The sequence below is a fragment of the Myodes glareolus genome, chromosome 9 (assembly GCF_982192425.1).
Source record: "Myodes glareolus chromosome 9, mMyoGla1.1, whole genome shotgun sequence".
NCBI classification, from domain to species: domain Eukaryota; kingdom Metazoa; phylum Chordata; class Mammalia; order Rodentia; family Cricetidae; genus Myodes; species Myodes glareolus.
Window position 1 is genome coordinate 69,333,272 of NC_142034.1, and position 16,432 is coordinate 69,349,703.

A 16,432-nucleotide genomic window follows, 5' to 3' on the forward strand; every position below is an offset into this window, starting at 1 on the left:
TTTTTATTGATGTCTCAACTCATCAAGTTGTACACTCAAAAACTGGCAAATTTTTCTTAATGTAGATTAGAATCCATTTTCTTTTAAAGAAAGGTGAAGGAGACTAATGGCCATGGTCTAGCAAAGCGTACCATTCAAGGTTCCCAGTCTCCAAGTACATCCCCAAAGGGGTGGCTGTCTACCTAGAGAACCAGGGTCAGCTCTCTGTCACCACATGTGTGTCTCTATCAGAACAACAGGCTTAACTTGAGGGACCTGGAGAGCTGGGAACCACAAGACACAAATGCACCTTGATGTGCATCATGTAAAGTGCTTTAACTTCTTCCAACTAATACTTCCAAAAATATTTCTAAACCTTTTCATCTTTTTATGCTAGTCCCTTTACCCTTAAAACACCCCCTCCAGGCTGTAAGCAAAGAGAAGAGGCAGGTACCTTGAGAAGCGCTTGAATTCTGGCACCAAAACCCACTGTGTTGCAGTTCCTTGTACCAGCCAGTGGCCTGTGTGAGTCTCGAGGCCTTGGGGTTGACTCAGTCCATGTGCACACACAGAGCCATGAACCAAAAGCGACATCAGTGATGGGGTACAGGTGCAACAGTAGCCACCTCAGTCAGGGCAAGCAAACTCTTCGTGTATATAGATAGCGTGCATGCACAAACACAGATTTCAGAAAACTGGCTTGGCTGTGGCAGACAGGAGTAAAATTCCCAAGGTGGGCCGGTCTCAGTCAATTGTGGAGGGTCAGAAGTTGACACTGTGGCCTAAGACAGGATTCCTCCTTAGGGAAGCCACAGTTCAAGAGTCGAGATGAAGCTGCCTACACTAGCAAGGGCAATCTGTACTCAGTCAACTGCTGTAGATACTAACATTTGCAAACGCCTAGGCTCAATTGTGCCCCCCAAACCAAGTTGACACCTAAAACTACCTACTGGTATATGCAGAAGACATTGGAAATTTCTACCCAGGATTCCAGGGGAATGCTAATTTGGTTTAGGGAGGCAGGATTGTTTGATTGAAAAAAAATCTCCAGACCTTTTCTCAGATCCCCTCTCCCTCCAACAGATGGTCCTATTCCAAGTGATAGTTGGAGTGTGAAAACAAGGACACAGATTGCAACCTCTCAAAAATAAAAAATAAATTCATTTATTGAAGTGGAAATTTAACACAAGATCCATGTGTTCAACCCAACTGAGATCTAGACATTCTGACATGAGCCACATGTGTGTGCTTACCCTACTGAAATCATACATAGGTGGGTACATGAGACACGATGCTGTCTGGCTATCGTATCCTACATGGCAGCGTTCTCGGTCATTGATTCGTACATTCGCTGACAGTTACAATACAGACACAGGATTTTATTGTTCATTAAAAAGAAAGAAAGAAAATAGCTTCTTCAACATCACCTTGATTTAAACCAAAGCACGGGGCGAACACCAGCCACCTTCCAGTCTCATTTTCCACGTTTTTTTTCTTTCTGATAACTGCCTATGAGCACGGTTTAATGTCCCTGGCCAGAGAATGACTCAGGATACACAGAAAAGGAAGGAACCGGCCAGGTGGAAGCCGGCGCCACCAGCAGGACTAAAGTGCCTTCAGTATTGACCACAGTTTCCAAGGCAGCCAGACGGCTCGTTTCCCCCTAATGGTATCTGATTTGTAATGTACTTTAGAAAATGAAATTCGAAAGCTGACTTGGCGCCACCTCCTGATTGCCAGGTCCCACCATCCTGTCTGGTTCCCATATCAGGTCTCTGCAACCCTCAGTGTCCCAATGGGAGCGGTGGCTGGGGCTGGCCAGTAGGGAAAGCAAACCCCTGTCCTCCAGGTACATAGAGGACAGAGTGCTGTAAACACAATTGGAGCTCCATACTTCCTGGGAAGATCAGGAGGAACCGCAGTGCCCGAAGACATGCCACCGAATAGGGGGAGAAATCTGAGGATGAGCGAGCCTAAGGACAGGCCCTGGGATCTGCCTTCAGACCACTGCTCTCTCTTAAACCATGACTTCCATGGGTGAACGGCAGACAGTGAACACCTGCCCATAGGTGTGGCTAGAGAGGTGAGGTGGGGGGGCCTAAGCTAACCCATACTTCTCCTGATCCCAGACATTAGCACATTACAAAAGATGCCACTATAGTTGGGGCAGGGTGAGCTGCACAGGCTGGATCACACTCTTCCCAGCCAGTGCTCACATTCAAGTCTGGGATAATGGGTCTCTGAACCATGGGTACAGGCAAGGACCAGGCTGATAAGGATCAGGCAGCCTGTCTGCCCTTGGGGCATCTGGCCTTGACTCAGTCTTCCATTTTTCTGAGTGTTTCCTCACTAGGGGCCATCTGGTTCCCCAATGACAGCAGGAGAGGCCAGGAGGGCCTGACTCAGGGCTCCTGGGAACCGTAGGCTGTGTGCAGCCGAGGACCTGCCTCCTCTTCCCCCTGGAACTACATGCTTAGCAGCTGCCTGGTATCATCCAGAAAGGCCCTGATCTTCCTGAAAGAGTCCAGTCACCAAACTGCCAGTGCCTCAGGTCACACCCAGGAAGCTGCCCCTAGCCTAGTGCTAAGGAAGGCACTCCGTGCGGTCTCAGGCCAGGGGCCCTGAAATGACTACTGGGCTTGTGCATTGGGTCTTGACTTCTCAAACCATCTGGATAGGGGTGCCTCCAACAATTCTGAATACATTGTCCCTCCATTCAGGAAGTCATGCTCAGGTGACCTCTAGGAGAGAGCCTGGCCCACAGTTTGGCTGCCGGAACCCAAGCCCAGAAATATAGGTCAGCGTCTGAACCTACTTTGGTCATTTTCCAGCCTGGGACTTCAGAAAGCAAGGCATCTGTGAAACCTGGCTGGCACCTAGCCGCGTAAGCACCTGTGGAGATGCTAATGAGCAGAAAGAATAATGTAAAAAACACTGCTCTCCTAAGGGTTAAGGGCCAGCAAGACAGCAATGCTTCCTCTTAGCATCACTGCTTGGACCAGATGCTGCTGTAAGTCAGAGGCCACCCTTCCCATTCTTTGACCTGGAAGTCACTCAACAGGTTCTGGACAGAACAACAGGAAAAGATTTGGCTGCAAGGTCAGGCCACAGCCCTTCTAGCTTCTGTCAAACACAAAAGCAAGACCCTGTTAAATTCTTGCTCCTTTCTCTAAACTGAGGTTCAAGGCAAATCCTGTCCCACCTCGAGGTGACAGACCTAAAAGCCATGTGACTCTACAGGAGGTGTGATAGGAGACACAGATAGGTCACAGATAGTGTTTAGTGGTTCCTTGGAAGCCCAGGATACAGAGGCAGCTTGGGACAAGACGGGGCTTCTGCTCTCTCCCCAGGAAACTGTAAACAATGACCCTTGTGCGTAGTGTCACGAAGAGAAAGTCAGAACCCACACCCCTGTCTCAGCCAACACACCACAAGTGCTTCCAAATGCCCATACGGATTCAGTCTCATATCCAGAAGTCCATGTATGCATGGATCTCCTAGAGGCGGTGCATGCTCATACTTAAGGTCTCTGAGCCAGCTGGACGGGGCAGCTCATGCTACTAATCTCAATACTTGAGGCAGGGGTAGGAGGACCAAGAGATCAAGGTTATCCTTGGCATAGCAAGTTCAAAGCCAACTTTGGTGCTGTGAGACCCTGTCTCAGAAAAACAAAAACAAAACAAAACAAACAAACAAAAAGAATAGCCCCTAGGCCACATAGCCAAGAGGGTGAAGGACGTATACCATGGTCCCCTGGAGCAGGTTTCTTTGTGGCAGGAGAAGCCAAGTGCAAGCTGCTGAAGAAGTAACCCACCATGATGCCGGGTCTGAAGTCAGATCCCAAAATGTAAGCTTAAATAAATTATAAATACCTCCAATCTGGGCAGCATCTCATTATCTTTAAGAGCTAAAGGAATGAAGAGGGCAGTATTGTGACCTACACAGAGGAAGTGAGAGCTACGGTGGTATGGTCTGTGGGTTTGGGGGTCCAGAAGCCTCTCAGGACTCAGCTGGGTGGGAGAGTGAGGTACACAGCATTTGGGAGCCCGATGAGAAAGAGGCCTGGCTTTGTGAAACATCAGAGTCCCCACTTATTTAATCTAGACCTGGCCCTGGAAAGGAAGAAATGCCAGGAGCAGGACACTACCTTGTAAATAAAGTGAGCTGTGCGCCGGGAATAATTTAGGTGTGGCAGGTCAGATGGGGGAGGCTGGGCTGAGGGAGGAGGTGTGAAGAGGAAAGCAGTGACTGCACCATCACAAGTGGAATGTCTGCTCCTCCCCCTTCCCCCAAACTCAAGGTACCTCAGGGTCCAATGCCAGATGGACCTGGGCAGCAACCTTGCCTTTCTCCAGAGGCTGAACCATACCTGAGGCTGTGGGGACACTACTGGGAGACACACAAGGGTGGGGGCTTGGCAGGTGCAGGGAACACACCCAGATCCTTATAGGAAGGCACTGGTGGAATTGGTGGAGATCTCGCCATGGCTTGGCTGGATCAGCTCACACAGAGACTCGTAGGTCCCCACCACGAAGCCCACGAAGCCTAGGATGCTGATGAGGACATCCTTGATGATGGTCAGGGGGCTCATGCCCTCCGAGTAGTAGGTGGTCACCTCCAGCAGGGGCGGGATGATGAGGGCCAGGGCGCTGCTGCTCACAGAGCCCACCAGGGAGATGACCAGGTCCAGGCGCGGGATGAGAACGGCCAGAACACCTGCAGAGAGAGGGGACATCTTTGGTGAAGAATGGCTGGGACTATGCTCACTGGCCAGAAAATTCAGCCCAGGTCCACATTGGGAATACAGGGCTCAAAGGAGATCAAGATGCTATCTAGTCCAATCTCTGGGCAATACGTGACCAGAGATGTAGAATGACTATGCTTTCCTGGCTTGCGACAGCACCATCACGAGTTACGACGTCACAATTGCCTTAGTATGTATTCTAGGTTGCCACTGAACTGGAGACCTTCCTGCCTCAGCCTCCAAACGCTGGGATTGCAGCTGTGTGCCCCTCTCCAAGCTGGTCCTCTAGTGAGTCTCTCCCAAAGGGGAGGGCGGAGGTAGAGAAAAGTGGGTGGACCTTCCTGAGGGACCACTCACTTCCTTACACTGATGGATCCCACATGGTGTTTATAACTCCAGTTCTAGGCGATCTGATGCCCAGGCACCAGACACATGTGTGGTAAAACATCCAAACACATAAAATTGAAATAATAAGAGACTGGGCTGAAGTCTCCCTATTTTTCTTGGATATGTAAGTTGATGGAGGGAAGGAAAAAAAAAACATTAGAGACAGCAATAAAAAAAAAGGCTGCCCATAAATTACGCGGATATAACTGAAAATAGCCATATCAAGATGCACAGTGACTCACCAATCAACTTTACCACAAGAATCGAATAAACAGAGAGGAAAGAACAAAATGAACCCACGCAAGTACATTTGAGTAGGTGCTACCCTGAGAGGCCTCTCTTCTGCCTCCCACAATTACTTCAAAGCCTCCAGGGAAGCCGGGAAAAGCTATGGAGCTGGCAAAGATGAAGGGGCTGCCTCCTTTCATAGGACAAAGAACCCGAACAGATCACAGGAGATGGGAGCGCAGAATATGCTCTCAAAGATCAAACACAGCCGACCCTGTGAGTGTCCTTCAGTACAAAGGATAGTGAGACTCAGACAGAGCCAGGAAAAACAAAGCAGAAAAACCGAGAGAATCTAAGGACAGGATGAGGTATGGAGCCAGGGATTGCCAGTTCCTGCAGGATGGGGTAGGAATAAGCCTGTCGGGAAATAGGCCCTATGCTTCGGGACATTTTACAGAGACAAACCTATTTTTTTTCTGGAGGATCTGCATTGGGAAGGCAAGTTATTTGAATGCTCCATACCCTGTCTTGTAAAAACCCTTTAGATTCAAGAAGCAGGCCCTCAGAGCCGACGAGACAAGCCACTATGCACACAGAAGCCGTCTCCTCAACACTTGAGCTAAACCATGAAGGACAAACAGAGTGGGTATTGGGAGCCGCTGCAGAGGGTGAGATCACAGTACATTCTGTGTGGTTGGTTGCTCCTTAGTTTATCTGTCTCCAGGGCTGTTTCTGCCAGGAGACGGGCTGGAGTCTGCCAAAGAGCAGGAGAAGACAGAGTTCTCAGGGTTAGGCACGCTCCAAACATCTGGAGGATCCACAATGACTAGACTCAGTCTGCAAGAAATCCTCAGGAGAGCTGCCCAAGGTTAAGTTAGAGGATCAAGGTCACCCCCTTAGTTCTAGAGAGTTCTTTCTACATAGATGTCAAGAAGGCTGGCTTTCTACCCACTGTCCTGGCAGGAAAACAACGATGAGTCAAATGTGGTGGGGTCAGTAAGGTCAGAGGTTCTAGGTCATTTAACACAAGCTGTCTCTGCCCTCTACTTGGGTCCCACCACCGTGTGTGCATATAATAGTAAATAAAACAACAACAATAACAAAACAATTTAACTTTGGTTCGGTTCACAAACATGTGTGTGTGTGTGTGTGTGTGTGTGTGTGTGTGTGTGTGTGTATGGATGAGCCTGAGGAGGGAGAAGAAAAATCATATAGGCCCATCTTTATACCAAAGGTAGAGGCTAGGATTAAGTTATTTAAGGACACTTCAAGGAAAAGTCTTGATATAATAAGTAATGAGATGTATGACCCAAAACAATAAAACTAACACAAAAGCCTAATTTGGAAAACTGCACATCTCCTGGAAATTCAAACCAGAAATTAGGGACCAGTTGGTTATGAATTCCCCATTTTAACTCACAGAAGCAATGAGGAAAAGTTAATTTTTAAAAATTGATCTTGCTTTCAACAAACAGAACATAGGTTATATTCTGATTTTAATGTTTAACTTACACCACTTGGCTCAGGATAGGGTAAAGGGGAAATTTAAAAAAAAAAAACAAACAGAGGTAAACAACCAGGTTAACCGACAGATGTTTAAAGCTATTGATTGACAGAGAGAGAGACAAGGTTTTGTGTATCCCAGGCTAGCCCTGAGCTCTTGACCCTCTTCCTAGACATCCTAGTGGATGTGGTTGAAGCGGTTATCCATCTATCTAACTGTCAATTCATCATCCATTCATTCATCTACCTATCCAGCCACCCAGCCATCTATCCATTTATCCATCATCCATCTATCTATCTATCTGTCTGTCTGTCTGTCTATCTATCTATCTATCTGTCTGTTTATCATCTATTAAAACAGAGTCTCATATATCCCAGGCTGAACTCAAACCCTTTATCTTCTGTCTGTCTGTCTGTCTGTCTATCATCTACTGAAATAGGGTCTCATATATCCCAAGTTGACCTCAAACCTTTAATCCTCCTGCCTCCACCTCCTCAGTGCTGGACTTGCAGGTGTGCACCACACATCAGTAGTGTTCACGATGGAACCCCAGAGCTTCGTGTATGCTCGGTCATCATGCTACAAACTGAGCGACATCTCCAGCCCTCTGAAGTGGCTTTTAGATTGTCACCCATTTCAGCTGGGACAGTAACAGTGTGTCTTTGTTCTCTGTTGTACTTTAGACCTCATCTATAAACTACCGTCCTTACTTCCGAAATCTTTGGGGATCACTGAGAACCAATTCTTCATGCGTCAACTTCAGTAGCGTGGCTGTGTGCCAGGCTCTCAATGGGAACAATTCAGATGTCCTCAAGGCTTTAGTAGGTGGTTCCCAACCTTCCTAATGCTGCGACCTTTTAAAACAGTTATTCATGTTGTGGTGAATGCAATCATAAAATTATTTTGTTGCTACTTCCTAACTGTAATTTTGCTACTGTTATGAGTCATAATGTAAGCATCTGATATGCAGGATATCCAATATGTGACCCCTGTGGAGGTCACAGCCCACAGGTTGAGAACTACTGCTTTTAAGTAAATGCAGAAAGAATCTCTTCTACTCACACGTTATGCAGACCATCGCAGTGCGTACACAGAGGTCCACCATCATCTTGTAAGGCTCAGGCACTCGGGAATCAATGACCGGAATGATGATCTCAGCCGCGACGTAGAACTGGAGAGCGTATGTGAAGAAGATGCCTATGGAGTACAGCAGCTTCACAGATTGGTACAACCTGCAGAGAGTGGGTGCTCTCAGGAGCCTGATGGTGCACTCTGACAGCCCTGGACAGAGGCCAAAGCCACCCTGCACCCTGAAGACAACTGGAAAGGTCACCAACCCACAGGGTCTTCAGACTCAGAAACCTTAGGCCTGGCTTTCTCTTCTCTCTCTCTCTCTCTCTCTCTCTCTCTCTCTCTCTCTCTCTCCCTCTCCCATGCACGCGCACACACAGATTAAATTCAAATTAATTTTTAAAAATTAGTCCTCTATTGCTTTTATGTAAGAAAATACTACAAAAATGAAACAATTCACAGAAAACTAATTAAATCACAGTACCCTCACATAGCTCTTCAAAATGAGGAGGCAAGTCAGGTACATCATAACCCTAGCACTCTGGAGAAGGGAGCAGGAAGATTAAGAGTCCAAGATCAGTCTCTGCTACATGACAACTTTCCAAAAAAAAAAGAAAGAAAGAAAGAGAGAGAGAAAGAAAGAAAGAGAAAAGAAAGAAAACCTACACACACACACACACACACACACACACACACACACACACACACACACATTCTTACACACCTCTGAGTGACACACTGTGAAAGCACAGACTGTGCCCCATGGTGTAGTAAAACATTCTCTTTACACCTTCTGTATATCTGGAATCTTGGCCCTGTGTGCACGAGCAAATACCTTTCAAAATTAACTACTGGACTCTAACAAGTCACTTTTGTCCTTCCCATGCAATTCAGGGCATCTTAGAATCAGCTCGTGGTGGCGGGGGTTGGGGGGAGCATAGGCCCCTCCCCTTCCCAACAGAGATGCCTTTTACCACAGACCTCAGAAACTCCCCATGGAGGCCACTGACATACCATCGGGTACTCCAATTTAGCACCCCAGAGCACAGTGCTTTTGAACCTGACTCAGGACACACAGAGGAAGGGCCACTCTGTCTTCAGCAGAAACCCACCTTCAACAAGACCTGTGCATAGAGCACCGAGAGCCACTGGCCACTCTGGGCTAGATTCAAATGTCTTCTGTGTGTAATGTGAACAGGTCATTGCTGTAGCTGAACTAAACACCTAGATGAGGCTCTTAAGCTGTGAGAACACCGTGGAAAAGACTGGGGTGGGTAAAAAAAAGTTACACTTGCTAAGTGTAAGCAATACAAACTCTTTGACGGGGGTAGGGGGGGAACAGTCATCGGGCAGTGCCCTGTGTTAAGACCCTGAGCCCTCCAGAGAACTGCTAAATCTGGAGTCAGGAGCGTCCCCTACAGGCATGTCCACGTAAATGCACTTACAGAAGCACGGGGTGAGCTGAGGGCAGCTGAGTGGGGTGAAGACAGCTGGAGGGACCCTCAGATGCCTGCTGCCTAGGATCCTGGGCTACACACTGGCCCTACTGAGTCAACATTTTTCTCTATTTGTCCTCACTCAGTCTCACCACTCAGAGTGCCATCAAATTGGCTGTATGGAAAGGCCACTCTCGGTCCCTGGGTGTTTCTCAGTGTGAGCAGAACAGCTGCTCTCTACAATGGGGTTTTCAACTTCCAACCAGAGACTGCTTAGCTCACGCTCTGGGACATCCAGACACTTCTGCAGGTCTCAGCATTTCCCTATAGCATGTCCGCCTAGGAAAGACACTCGAAAAAGGACTCCCAAGAGTCAGCAGTCCACAGACACAGCAGTCTGTGACTGCCCAGACAGGCCTGCCCTCCCCTACAGGTGTCTGGAATGACTAAGTATAGATGGATACTCAGTTCTTTGGGGATCCATGTTTCCCAGGAGAAAGCCTCATCAGACAGATAATTCACACATGAATTCGGTACAAGCTGCTGTAGGAATCAAAAGATCAGAGTAGCCAAATGAGAAGGAAATGCAACATTCTGACCCATCACCTTCTAGAAGTTTCCAGTCCCCTCCCCACCACATACCAGCAGTTGGGCAGGTTGAGTGTGATGCTGCCCTTAATATTAGCTCCAAACTGCAGGTACCCCAGGCTCCCCAGGCTGATATAGAGTGCAGTGATAATGGCCATCCCGAAATACAGGATAAACGGAAACTTCTGTGAGTCCTTCATTTTGTTCTCAAGGGGTAGCACCTACAAAAAAGTCATAAGGGGAAAGAAAGCATGTGAGAAAGAAAAGTGGGCACACCACAAAGCTAGCATCATCAGGGGCCTGGGGAGCTTTGCTGTGCATGCATGAGAACCTGAGTTCAGATGCCCAGAACCCACAAAAAAGCCAGGTGTGGAGGCATGAATCTGTGACCCTAGCACCTGGCAGAGGTAGGGTGGGGTAGAACTGATCAGTGGAGCTCGCTGACCTGACAACAGTCTAGGCAAAGCAGGAAATCCTAAGTTCATTGAGAGAGGTTAGGTTCCAAAACGGACATGTAAGAGGGAAACACTTGATGTTGACTTCTGACCTCCAAACACAAAAGCATACACACACGCATACGTGTGCATGCACACACACACATGCACAGGTGAACACATGCACATGAAAACACACACGCACACAGAACATCTTGAAAGAAAATATACTCTTTATTGTCAGACCCCCAAGTACACTCTCCTTTAGGGCATAGCGAAGTCAGTTAATTGATCAGCAGTTACACTCTCAGGCACACAAAGGGCTTCAGAACCCACTATCTAACGAGGAGTGAGGAGAGGTGAGACGTCAGAGGCTGGGGGTGCCCTTTGCCTCACAGTAGCATGGCCCCCAGCAAGACTCTGACACTTGTCCTGAGCTTGCTGCCTCCAGCCAATTTTCCTAAGCATGAGCTTCCCTTCCTTGTTTTTATCGGGGCAGGGGAAGGGTCTCCTACGTCTAGACTGGCCTCAGACTAGCTATGTAGCCAGTGATGACCCAAAATCCTGATCCTCTCATCCCACTTCCCGAGTGCTGTGACAAAGGGCACGTGCCACCACATCCAGCTCAAGAGATGATTTCCAATGGGGGTTCCTAAGCTCCAAAGCAGACAGTGGGGAGACTGGGGTGCTAGACAGCACCCAGGCCCACACCACGGTGCCCCTCTTACCACACCGATGCCTTCAAAAGCAAAAATTGCTGTGCCGAAGAACAGAGGGTAGGTCTTCCATGGAGCCACCAAGGGGAGGTGGCTGGGGTCCGGTATACTCTGGAAAAGATGAGCAAAGCCAAGGGCTACTCAGAGATTCGGGCTTTGAATCGAAAGTCAGAGCACTCCTAAATCCAAGATTTCTAAAAAAAAAAAGGAAGAAGCTAACAAACAGTCAAGCTTTCTCTCGCTTCAGACTGGGAAGCCCCTGCTTGCTCTGGATAAAGATCTGCCCAGTATAGCATAACTGCTCACTGCTGACGCCTGCATAAAGCCTCACTCTCACTCGGTGATCCCGTCCCCAGACATCTGATATAAAAGAAGAAACTCAACAGATAGAGAAACTGTCAAAGCTACTTAGCAAAGAAACGGAAAACCATCTTAAATGATTAGCCACATGCCGAACATATCACAGAATATTACACACTATACAAAAAGTGAAAGTTAAAGGCAGACATTGGAGTACAAGCCTGTAAACCCAGCACTTTAGGAGGTCAAGGCAGGAAGAACAGGAGTTCGAAATCAACTTGGACTCTGTACATGAGATAGTAAAGAAGAATATGAAAAACTGACTATGAAATAATATTGGGAAAACATTAATTCATTATAGTCAGGTGTTGTGACTTACATCTGTAATCCTAGTCCTTAGGAGGCTGAGGCAGGAGGATCAGGAGTTCAAGGTTAACCTATGATTTATAGTGAGCTTGAGGCCAGGCTGGGCTACCTGGTCTAAAAAAAAAAAATCAACTACTACCACACAGTTATATAGTAATGGTGATGCAACTCTGCAAACATCCACAGAGATAAACCCGGAAGACATGATTTCTAGATTAGTCTCTTCCTCCCCCATTTTATTTTTTTTCATCAGTTAGGCTGAACACTTCAAACTATCAAGAAGCACAAGAGAAGAATGTTGAGGAATGCTGAGAAAAGGCAGAAAAATGATATTTTTAAAAACACAAAAGTCAAAGCTGAGGGTGAGGGTGGCTCCATCGTTAAGAGCACATGCTACTCTTGCAGAAGACCCAAGTTCAATTCCCAGCACCTACATTGAACGTCTTTACTACTATTATGTGACACCAGGAAGACCTGACGCCCTCTTGTGGCCTCTGCGGCACCTGTACTCATGTATATATACCCACACGTAAATGTATAATTTTAATTTTTAAATTTCAACTCTAAAAAAAGAGAAGCATTTTAGTATGCAGGATATAGACAAACAGGTATCTCTGCTCTAAGATGAGACCTGAGCATGAGATCACCTAGAAACTATTCCTGTGTCGCAGATGAAAAGAGACGGAAACCAGTGCTACCCGTGGATTAGTGACAGACAGCGACCAGGGTCATCTATCGGTCAGATGGAGCTGCGAGTAGGAAGCTTCACGGTTCCCAGCTATGGGGGCTTGTGACTGAGACAGGTGGGAAGGACAGCCATCATTCCATCAGTTGGGTGACTGATGCTGGTGATGCCGATCTACAACCCAACTAAGAAAGCAGAAAAAGTTCCCTATACAGAGGAGCTTGCAAATTATAAACACAAGCTTAACTCTACAACAATACCAATAAAATAAAAGCTCAAAAATGTCATAAAATATATAGATCAAAAAACCGAGGTGGGATAATTTCCTTGGTCTGTCACTGGAGGCCTATCTGGAGGAAACATCTGCTCCCGCCTCCCCAGGAAACTGTGCAACATCCAGTTTACATACGCCACATGTAAGTAGCGTGTGATCACTCCATTTGATTTCCCTATTCCACAGGATGGGGAAGGGCCTGGGATCGTACCTGGACGATGAACTGGTAGATTGTGACCAGACTGACCAGCATGCTGACATTGGCCAGCAGGGAGAAGATGGACAGGATGCGCAGGTTCCTAATGAAAGTCAGCAGCACCAGGAAGGGCAGGAAGGCGAGCATGTAGAGTCGAGAGTCCATGGTGGGCATCAGGACCACAGTCTCATTGTTGTGACAGTCGGTGGTGGTCCCGTTGGCCGCCTCTATCACCTGGAATGAGAAGAAAAAAGGAAAAGTCCTTGGTGATGGAGCCAGTAGGTATCCAGCTGGAGGGTCTTTATGTAGGCACCTATGACTGAGAAACCTCTCCGGGGGTCTTAATTATTGTGAACCAGCTGAGTCTGGATTGATCGTGTCTCACAAAAGACAGAAGGATGTGGGAGACAGATGAGCGGAAAGTTGATGCCGAGTTCTTCCCATTCTGATCCTAAGCATTCCTGCTGGCACTCAGGAAACAGAGAGGAAAGCCTGCAGACCCTGATCCAGCTGTAACTAGCACGCCTGACTTGAAAGGGGACACACTAAAGAAACACTTGAGTCCTTGTTCTGGCTATCTGGACTCTGGACCCTTAGACAGCTGGAATTCCCCCAGGAATCCCCTACTGAGAACAGGAAGACCTGGTGCCAGCCAGATGGGGAACTGGTGTCCTGGAAAACGGAAAGGATTCCACACAGTGCCAACAAGACAACTTGTCAAACCACCTTGTAGGAGAGACTGGAGCACAATGATGGGCCCGTGGCTCCTTGACCAGGGCTACTTAATTATTCCTATCTCCTTCCTTCTATTTAAACCTCAATCCCCTGTCAGGACCCTGAAGATGCACTTGGTGGGGATCCATGGGCCCTTCCTCTCGGAGAGGCCATATGGAAAACGTCCTTTTCTGTTCTTCATTATCAAGTCTGCTCTTTGAATTGGCTGATTCAGGACAGGTGGCTGAACCTGGCTTATCAGAGAGCTAGGACACAGGCTCTGACCCTAACTCATTAACACAGCCTTTAGGGCCAAGGGTCTCAGACACCCCATGTCTGAGAGATACAGCCTGGCTTCTGTCAAGAGCTGATGGATCCTGGCCCCTGAGCCTGCCCAGCAGCCTCTACAGAGCTGAGCACTTCTACAGAAAAAGGTCCCATTACAAAGACTTCCACAGAAGTAACACTAGAGGGCGCCACATACTGCGGCTTCCTCCTGCCTGCTACCAAGGATTACAATAGCTACTCAAGATGAGCCCTGGATGAGCTTCTTCTCTTTAGGTAGGGAAGACTTCAGCCAGATAGAGCCAAAGGACCTTGAGCCAGCTGATGGCAACACAGGCAAGGCAAGGTCTCTTTCCACGACAGGTTTTCAGATGAGAATCAGACACCAAAGGTTCAAACCCAAACCATTTTGGCTTGGGAGGAGCCTTGAACAAAATCACTCAATTCTCGCCCTTCCCTTCAGAAGAACTCTACCTGTTTAAAATTGTCAGCCAGAAACACAAAGTAGACGCAGCAGAATCCCAGCTGAGTGACAATGAGGAAGAAGTCCACGATGCGCCTGCAGAGGGGCGAGAGGAACAAAGGCCATCAGATGGGAAGGCTTCCCGGGAGACGACCATCTGAGCAGGTCATCAGGACAAGTTGTGGTGTCGCCTGTCCAGAATCTAGGGAGGAGGGTGTGCAGGGGCTATCTATACGCTGCAAGTCCCTTCCCTCACCTTCCTGCATGAGCTCACGGCATTGCCAGAGTACAGCCCAGTCTGGCCTTCTCCTGCCCATCCACCAAGCGCAAATCTTCCTTCCTAAAGCTAGAGAGAGCTCTTGGCATGAAAGAAAAGGAAGCAAGCCCTTCTCAGCCTCCTCCTACATCGAGCTGCAGGTAAATACGCCGAGGTACCAAAGCAGACTGCTGCCTGAAGCACTCGGCCACTGCTGGTGACGAGCTGAAGCCCCAGCGAAAGGAACACGGTTACAGATCCTTTTTGATGGAACACGGCACAGCAGTTAGAAAGAACAGGTCAGACCTGGGACTGGTTCTGGAGGAACCTACCCAAGGCATCAAAAGGAGACAAAGCAAGTTTTCAAACGGCACACAGGAAGAGCCGTTTGCCAAAAAGGGTAAATGTAAGAGCATCTGCGTGTGTATATGAACACAGAAAGCTCCAGAAGAAACAGAAGGGTACCCGTGCCACTGGACTATGACCAGCATTTAACTCTATTTTCCAAACTGTGTCCTCTTGCCAAGTGCAAACAATGTTCTTCCTAGGAGAATAAGGAAGGGTGTGCGGGAGAATGGAGGGAAAGCAGGGAGGAAGGAACATACAGACAAACTGTGGTGGACACTCGGCAGCCTGGCTGCTCCTCAACAGATAATTTTGCCAAAGGAGAGAGAGAGAGAGAGAGAGAGAGAGAGAGAGAGAGAGAGAGAGAATAAAGGAAGGAAAGAGGGAAGGAGAAGAAATGTACACGCCCTAGATTAGGGTGGGGCTATAAATGACAGCAAGCAACACCTTCACTACGACAAAAGTAAGGCTTCAAGCCTGTGACAATGTGAATTCTCTACATCCAGACAGGAATGAAAAGTAGGTTGTTTCCCTCTGGTCACCCAAAAAGTCGGGAGAAACTCTCCTAGGTTCCCCACCTGTTCCGGACACTGCCCTTGCCCATCCCACGCCCTTCATCCCACACAGCCAGGGCCTCTTAGCCACACTCCCTTGCTGACCTCGTCCCTGGTCCCAGCTTCTCTTCTCTTCCCATGCATCTTTCACTCTACAAAGGCCACACGTCCCTGCAGTGTGGGGACAGCATAGTGCACACCAGAGAAGCTCCTTTTCTAAGCTAGAATCACTTTTGTGCCACTTATGAGACACGGCATCAAATACATTTGCTGAACAAACCGGAGCCCTCACAGCCTGTGGCTCTCAGGGTTGGTCCTGTAGATCAGGCCCCATACGTTAAAGATGAGGAAACTGAGGCCCAGAGAAGGCTGGGCTCACGGCCTACCATTTGTCGAGCCAACCCCAACGCTACCCTCCACTCGTGGCACTGACCCCACATCATGCCCGCTTATCTCTGGTCCCACATTGGGAGCTGTGGCCAAGAGGAACAAGGGAAGTCAGTTACCTTCCCCAGTGGGAGTGGCTCCGGACCCAGGCGCTGGGGCTGCATTCCAGTCCATACATCACTGTGTCCCCATAGTCCAAAAAGGGTTTGTTCAGCCTGGGGTGGGGGTGGGATACAGGAAAAGCAGAATGGATGGGTTAGACAATGGCAATGAAAGAACAAATGGAGACACCCTAGGGGACCTTTGAGCCCTGCAAGGACCACGTGTAGGGTGCATGTACATCTGTGTATGCACATGCATACATGTTCACATATGTACAAGTGCACATACATGGAGGCCAGACGAGGAAGACTGGGTGTCTTCCCCAATCACTCTCTACCATTTACTTGAGACAGGCCTTCTTCCTGGCCTTGGAATTTGCCCACTATTAGAATGACTGTCCAGGAAGCCGCAGGAACTT

General features: G+C 48.2%; 1 protein-coding gene across 1 annotated transcript in view; it reads right to left on the minus strand.

The window, feature by feature from the left end:
• Window positions 1-1,120: 1,120 nt before the first annotated feature.
• Slc36a1 (solute carrier family 36 member 1) overlaps window positions 1,121-16,432 on the minus strand; it is a 33,288-nt gene continuing 17,976 nt past the window's right edge. Inside the window, exons 5-11 of the mRNA XM_048437735.3 lie at window positions 16,032-16,127; window positions 14,382-14,466; window positions 12,924-13,142; window positions 11,100-11,198; window positions 9,992-10,158; window positions 7,905-8,074; window positions 1,121-4,695 (exon numbers count right to left, since the gene is read on the minus strand). Of these exons, the coding sequence (XP_048293692.3) occupies window positions 4,424-4,695; window positions 7,905-8,074; window positions 9,992-10,158; window positions 11,100-11,198; window positions 12,924-13,142; window positions 14,382-14,466; window positions 16,032-16,127 (1,108 nt within the window). The 3' untranslated portion in view covers window positions 1,121-4,423. The remainder of the gene's footprint in view (window positions 4,696-7,904; window positions 8,075-9,991; window positions 10,159-11,099; window positions 11,199-12,923; window positions 13,143-14,381; window positions 14,467-16,031; window positions 16,128-16,432) is intronic.